Source organism: Phasianus colchicus, chromosome 27, assembly GCF_987193195.1.
Source record: "Phasianus colchicus chromosome 27, bPhaCol1.hap1.1, whole genome shotgun sequence".
NCBI classification, from domain to species: domain Eukaryota; kingdom Metazoa; phylum Chordata; class Aves; order Galliformes; family Phasianidae; genus Phasianus; species Phasianus colchicus.
Window position 1 is genome coordinate 357,533 of NC_143462.1, and position 7,429 is coordinate 364,961.

The following is a 7,429-nucleotide window of genomic DNA, read 5'->3' on the forward strand; positions in this document are numbered from 1 at the left end:
TTGGGCAGGATGGGGGTGGGGGTGAACAACAACTCACTGGTTTCTCTGCCTCCATCGCCGGATAAGCAGACAGCATGTTAGCATGGCTGCCAGCATGGAAACCAGGAAAGCTGCAGTCAGTGCCAGGCAGTACTTCAGTAAAACTTGATCTTCTGTGGCGTTTGCACGTCCTTCATCTTCCACACCTGGAGGAACAATGTGCTCACTGCTGTGTCTTGTGCCCTACTGGCAGTCTCACGAGAGGTCTGACATGGCCAAAAATGTTGTCTTTCACTTTGTTGGCCTCCAGGAACATGTGAAAATCCTTGGGCTGCAATGCTTCCCTGATTCCAGCAAAGCAAAGGGAACTCCCTAAGGCACTGCACATCAAGGCAGCGCCTTAGGGAACCTCTTTTTGGCCTCTCAGCTTTGTTTACACTCTGGCTCTGCCACGGTCCAGACCTTCCTGGGCCATGGATTTGCTCCTTCTTCTCCATCGTGCTCTAAGACTCCTTTTGCACTTGCCCACCATTGCCTCCTGAGGCTGGGTAGTTGTCTGACTAAACAAATCTCACTAGAGCAGGAGAGCGTGTGGATCTGTTTAATCAGGGTATAGACAGAAATACACTCACCACGTGCTGCCTTCTTCATGATTTTCATTAGTAAATGGGACAGTCTCTTGGAATATTTTCCATCTTCCCATGCCACTTTCCATCCCCCAGGACCTTAACAGAAAGCATTAAGATAAATCTTAGAGAAACAAAGTATTGAACTGAGCGGTCTTTTCGGTGAAGTCAACAAAGACAACAGCCACCCTGGGATGCCTGTGGGGCTCCAGCACAGGAAGCAGCCGAGAATTTGGCACAGCCTTCCCTGGAGGCAATTCTGCACCCAAAGCATGAGGAGAACTTCCCACCACACACTGCAATCTACACAACTGCACAAGGGCATCACTGAAGAGCAGATGGTGCCAGGGGATCATGTGAGGACAGGGTACGCACATGCAGCTGTGCATTCTCACTCACGCTTGCAGACATGCCCGGCTGACATTAGGACTGTGAGCTGGCATCTCTCAAAGGAAGCAAAAACTCATGGCATACCAATACGAGTTGCTGGGGCTTCTGTCCTTGAGCTCGGCTGGGAAGCTGGAGACCATTCGACTCCACCCGCACCTGTACACAAACACAGAGCAGCTCCTGTCAGACATGGCCAGGTACTTGTTTAGACTGCAATGCCAGCTCCACAGCACTCTTCTCTGCCTGCTACACAGCAGCATCTGGCAAATAGCTGCTGGGTGCCTGCAGCAGCACCGTGCCAGTCCAAGAAGGAACCGTGTGCGGAACTGTCTGCAGAAGGGAAGGGGCTGGAAGGGGAAGGGAAGATCCCTTTCCTTTGGGATAGCCCCACAGGAGGCTTATGGAGCAGATTATGCTGAGCCTTTGGCAAGACACTGCTTATAGGCGCAGCTGTAATGAGAAACATTCCCATTGTGTGTTGTGATCTCTCTCTTCCTTAGGGACCTGCAGTGACTGGAAGGGGCTCAGCTGATGACGTGGCACTCAGACTTGGGTTGAAAGTTGCCAAGCTGGAGAGGTGGGCAGTTGGCTGGCACCCAGGCTTCTCGTGCAGGAGAAATCACCGGGCAGTGAAAAGCTGAACCCTTCCTGAACTACCACAACCACATATGAGCAGAGAGCGTGAGATGAAGGCTGGTGACTTACCTCTGGCATCCAGCCCAGGCTCAGGAACAGGACTCTGCTTTGGTAATTCACCAAGAGGACCTGCAGGCACAGATGTGATCAGACACAGGTGAGGAGAGCTTCCACTGCACCTTGGGGCCTGGGGTTTTTTTCTGCAGTGACCTGCGAGGACTGGCTGCAGGTCAGGGAATGACATGGCCCAAACAGCAAACGTATAGGTTCTCTCCTCCAAAGAGTGGCAAGGGCTGCCTTCCCACAGATATGTGACAACTCTCCAAATAAAGAAATACTCAGGACTGATCTGTGTACAGCCTTTGAGGCACAAAGAGACTTGAAAGACCCTTGGAGGTTCCTGAGTACCCAAATAAACTATGACGGCACTAACTTTTCTGCCTTCAAGGAAGCAGACACTCACAACTTACCTCTGGGTTTCCCCTGAGACACAAAAGCAGCCTTCATCCCATTGTCCGGATATGGAGCACCATCATCTAGAATCAAGAACAGAAGAGGGATGTTCCCATGGCATGTTGTGATCTCCTCCCTTAGTGGTGGGGGAGGGCTCAGCTAATGGGATGGCAGACTCAGGCCGTGACTGCCAAAGCTACAGGGTGATCTGGAGCCTGGCACTGGGCAGCTTTCCGAAGCTCTCCAGGCCACGTGCAACACCCCTCCGGGACTGTGTGGACGAGCACACCAAGAAAAGACACCTAGAGCAAACTGGGCTCCAGCCGGGGGTCTCTGCTGGGAACCAGGATTCATCTATGGGGAGCACCAGGAAGCTGGAGCAGAAATGCTCCCGCTTTTCCCAGCACACATCTTCTGAGCTCCCCCTAGGTCAGCCCCGGCCAAAGAGCGTGCTCAGCCAGCAGCAGAGCCACGGCCCGGCACGGCTGGAGCCAGCCCTGCAGAGCACTGCTTCCTCACGCCCTCGCCTGGCTCCTGCGCTGCTGCCCGTCCCCCCCATCCCAACACCCCCACAGAAGGCAGCCCCAGGGCAGCGCGGCACACGGGGACAAGAGCCCGGAGCTCTCGCCCTCGCCGCCACTCGGTTGTGGCCCTGTCTCTGCCCACCCACCTGCTGCTGGCGCTCGCCACGGAGCGGCACAAGTCTCCTGGGAACACGTGGCCGTCAGGAGGAGGAGGAGAGCAAGGCGGGCGGGGGCCGTGGCCCCCCACACTCGTGCCATGCTGCCACCACCACCGCTGCAGCCACAGCGAGTGCTGCTGGGCGGCACAGAACGCCTGGGGCACACGCTGAGCATTGTGAGCTCATGGCACCAGGCGGGGCGTTGTGACCCCACGTCCCCACGATGACATCTGTTCCGCCACCAGGGCCAGCTTCCCCCTGGGCTTGCTGTGTGCGCTGTCGTGCTGGGGGAGGATTCCCAGGCATCTAGAGCAGCAGGAGACCACTGATGTCACATGGACAGCACGGAAGTGTGGAATGGCTCGGCTGGGAAGCGACATTAAAGAGACAGAGACGCTGTCAAAGGAGAAAGAAAATCACTTCAGTGTTGTTTTTACTGCTTTGTGCAAATCTAGAGATTCACTTTTCTCTTTTAATGCCAAAACAGAAGCCGGTTCTTCAGTGACATTTCTCCTTCAACCCTCCCACCCCATCCACTCTCCCCTCCCATCACCCCTACCTCTCTCATTTTCTCCTTCCTCTCCTCTCCCCTCTCCTCCCCCCCTTCGCTTCCCCTCCCCTCCCCTTCCCCCTCTTTTCTCCCTTTCCCCTCCCCTTCCCCCTTGCCTTATGCCAAACTTACCTCTCCTGCTCTTCTGATTCTCTTGCCTTGCTTTCCTTTGCAATGCTATGCATTGCTCTCTCCATATTTATTGCCAGCCATTCTTTTCTTAGCTCATATTCTTTACTTTTTACTTGGCTTTTTTCTTCTATTCTCTTTGCCTTTCTTCTCTTTTCTTCTTTTAGTCCTTTTTTCTCTTTTCATATATTATTTTCTCTCTCTTCTTTTATTTTCTCTTTTTTCTCTTTTTATTTTTTTCTTTTTCATTTTTCTTTTTTCTCTTTTCTAACATTAAATACTTTTTTCTCTTTTTTCTTTTCTCTTCTTTTATCTTTCTTAATTTTTTTTTGCTTTTTTTTCATTTTTTCTGTTTTCTCTTCTTTTTATCTTTCTTTCTTATTTTTATTATATATTCTTTTTTCTTTTCTCTATTTTGTCTCTTTCCTTTTTCTTTTTTCTATTTTTCATCTTTTTTTTCTTTTCTCTTTTTTCTTTTTTCTTTTTCTCTTTTTTTCCTCTTTTTCTCATTTCCTTTAATCTTTTTTTCTTTTTTTTTCCCTCTTGTTTTTCTCATTTTTTCCTCATTTTTTTTCTCATTTTTCTTTCTCTCTTATTTTTTCTGATTTTAATCATACGTTTTCCTTTAACCCTCCCCTCAAACCCCCCCTCCCCTCCTCTGCTCCCATCCCCTACCCTCCCCATCCCCCTACTCTCCTTTTCTCCCTTACCCTCACCTCCCTTACCCCTCCCCTTCTCCCTTCCTTAGCCTACCATTACCTCGCCTGCCCTTCACTTACCTTCTCCTCACTTCCTTCTTATTCATGCTCTTGGCTTTTCCTGCTACTCAAGCCAAATCTCAACACTTGCCTGCTCTGCTTGCTGCTCTGACAAGTGCCTCTCAGCTCTGCTCGCAACTTAACGCCTACTGCCTGCCCTTCTCTATTCCCTTCTCGTGCCCTTCAGGCTTCTGCTCCCCTTGCTGAGCAAGCCCATGCCTGGTAGCTCCCCTTCAACCTCCTCCGCCCTTTGCCTTTCTCCACACAGATGCTTGCTTCTGGCCAGCACTCCTGCCCACTGCCTAGCCCACAGCCCGCATCTCTTGGGGAGACAGCAAGGTGGCCTGGAGCTACCCACACCTCCTCCCGGGCACGGCTTCTCAGCTTTGCTTCAAGCCCACAAAAATCCCCAAGGAGCTCCTCTTACCTTTGGGCTCAGCTTCTTCTCCTGCCGTGCAGCTCCTGTGCCAGGCCGGGGCTCAGCTCTTCCCACACTCCTCCATTCCTGCCGGGTTGCATTTTTTCATTCTTTGTCTTGCTTTCCTTTGCTCTGCTACGGTTAGCTTTCCTACCTGCTTTCTCTACATTTACACGCATTACTTTTTACTTCTTATTCTCTTTTTTCCTCTTTTCTATTTTCCTCACAGTCCTCCCTGTTTCTTTTTTGTTGCTTGTTTGTTTCTTGGTTGGTTTTTCTGTTTTAATCTTTTTATCTTTTCTTACTTGTTTTTTTTTTTTTTTTTTTCAGCCTCCTGATGTTACTTTATATCCATCTGTTGGCCCCCTTTATCCCCCTTATCGTTTCTGTATATGGGCCTTTACCAGTGCCTCTTCTCCCCACATTACCCTATAGCCCCCCGATAGCCCCATATTCCCCTATACTTTACTATAGTCTACACAAGCCCCCTAGAGCTCCCCTACAGCCTTTTATAACCTCATATGTCCCACCTATACCTCTCTGCAGACCCCTATCGCGCCTGTTTCTCCATATCACACCCACAGCCCTCCCACTGCTCCCTCTAGCCCCATATCCTGGGGGTCTTGATAGATGAAAAACTTAATATGAGCCAGCAGTGTGCCCTTGTGGCTCGGAAGGCAAATGATATCCTGGGCTCCATCAAAAGAGGGGTGGCCAGCAGGGACAGGGAGGTGATTGTACCCCTCTACACTGCTCTTGTGAGGCCCCATCTGCAGTACTGCGACCACGTCTGGAGCCCCCAGTACAAGAAAGACAGGGAGCTGTTGGAGAGGGTCCAGAGGAGGGCCACAAAGATGATCAGGGGACTGGAGCACCTCCCTTATGAGGACAGGCTGAGGGAGCTGGGCTTGTTCAGCCTGGAGAAAAGAAGGCTGCGGGGTGACCTCATTGCAGCATTTCAGCACCTAAAGGGAGCCTACAACAGGAGGGGAATCAACTCTTTGAAAGGGTAGAAAACTGCAGGACGAGGGGAAATGGTTTGAAGTTGAGGGAGGGGAGATTTAGGTTGGATGTCAGGGGGAAATTCTTTACAGAGAGAGTGGTGGAACAGGCTGGAACAGCTGCCCAAAGAGGTTGTGGATGCCCCGTCCCTGGAGGTGTTCAAGGCCAGATTGGATGGGGCCCTGGGTAGCCTGGTCTAGTGTGAAATGTGGAGGTTGGTGGCCCTGCATGTGGTAGGAGGGTTGGAGATTCATGATCCTCGAGGTCCCTTCCAACCCTGGCAATTCTGTGATATCCCCTTCTAGCCCACCTATTTGCCCCCTACAGACATCTGTACAACCACATTCTCTTATATCCTCCCCCAGCCCCCTATATCCCTCCCCATAGCTCTCCCCAGCCCCTCTGAGCCCCTTCCCAACCCCCCCAATGCTCCCTATAGCACCGTGTCCCCCCTAAGCCCCTCACCGCCCTCCATTGCCCCAAATCCCCCTAGACCCACCCCTAGAGCCCCATATACCCCAATCCCGTACCACAGCCCACTCCAGCCCCGTGTGCCTCCCTATACCCCAGCAGCCTTCTGTAGCCCCCTGCCCCCCCACGGCCCTCCCAGCTCCCCACAGCTTCCTAGCCCCCTCTACTTCCCTTCAGCCCCTGTATCTCTCCCGGAGCTCCCCAGAGCTCCATATTGATCCCACATCCATCCCACAGCCACAGCCCGTCCCGTACATATCCCACTTCCCCACATCCCATCCTGTCTCCATCCACATCCCCACATCCCAGTCCCACTCCCAGCCCCTCACCCCACACGGAGGTGGCTTACGGCCGCGCAGGGTTCCCTCCCCGGCCCGGCGGCGCTCTCCGTCCCTCCCGGCTCCGGCGCCGCTGTCCTCAGCACCGCTCCCGTCGTGCCGCAGTTCCGTCTCGGTGCTGCCCGGACAGCTCCGGCGCGCAGCGGCTGTGGGACCGGCACCACCTGAGGGGAGAGCCGGCTGCCAACGGCCTTTCCCGCGCACTGCGCCTCAGCCAATCGGAGCCGGCGGCGCTGCCGCTGACCAATGAGAGGCACGAACGGGCCGGAACTGCCCCTGACCAGTGTGAGGCCGGGGAAGGCCGGAGCTGCCGCTGACCGATGAGAGGCACGAACGGACCGGAACTGCCCCTGACCAGTGAGAGGCCGGAGCTGCCGCTGGCCAATGAGAGGCACGAACGGGCCGGAACTGCCCCTGACCAATGAGAGGCCGGGGGCGGGGCAGAGCGGCTGTGGGGGGGCCTCGGGGTGCTCTCTGTTGCCATAGGGGATGGGATCGGGGCTGTGGGATTGCGACTGGGATGAGGGAATGAGATGGACAGGTGGGTGATGGGCTCGGGAGGAGGGACTGGGAATGAGATTTGGAATTGGGATGTGGGATGTAGGATGTGGGGTCGGGACGTGGGGTTGGGATGTTGAATGTGGGATTGGAATGTGAGATTTGGGATTGGGATGTGGGGATGTGGATATGGGATGGATATGGGATGGGATATTGGGCAATGGGATGCGTATGGGATGGGCTCTGGGTATGGGGTGGACTTGGAATGGATACGGGATCATAGAACCATAGAATTGCTCAGGTTGGAAAAGAGCTCCAAGGTCATCAGATCCAACCGCAACCCAACATGAAATCTGTTCAGCCGTGCTTTGTGTCTCTGTGACGTCTGTAAAGATTGAGGTAAAAGACCCAAAGTAAAAGGAGGGCTGCAATCAGTGATTTCTGGGAACTTTGTAGAACTGAAGAACTTCTGAAACAAATGGATGTTTCTGTTCAGCAG

General features: G+C 53.1%; 1 protein-coding gene across 19 annotated transcripts in view; it reads right to left on the minus strand.

Moving 5' to 3' along the window:
* Window positions 1–7,429, minus strand: part of LOC149914770 (RANBP2-like and GRIP domain-containing protein 8) — a 149,087-nt gene that overhangs the window by 1,982 nt on the left and 139,676 nt on the right. For 16 of the 19 annotated variants that reach the window (XM_090125561.1, XM_090125560.1, XM_090125551.1 and 13 more), the window contains 6 exons: window positions 2,755–4,708; window positions 2,102–2,167; window positions 1,701–1,760; window positions 1,080–1,151; window positions 612–704; window positions 38–185 (listed from right to left, as the gene is read on the minus strand). In XM_090125561.1, the coding sequence (XP_089981687.1) occupies window positions 38–185; window positions 612–704; window positions 1,080–1,151; window positions 1,701–1,760; window positions 2,102–2,167; window positions 2,755–2,941 (626 nt within the window). In that variant the 5' untranslated portion in view covers window positions 2,942–4,708. Of the gene's footprint in view, window positions 1–37; window positions 186–611; window positions 705–1,079; window positions 1,152–1,700; window positions 1,761–2,101; window positions 2,168–2,754; window positions 4,709–5,526; window positions 5,598–5,709; window positions 5,848–6,443; window positions 7,212–7,429 lie in introns of those variants that run through there. The other 3 variants (XM_090125543.1, XM_090125544.1, XM_090125545.1) reach the window with 3 other exon arrangements.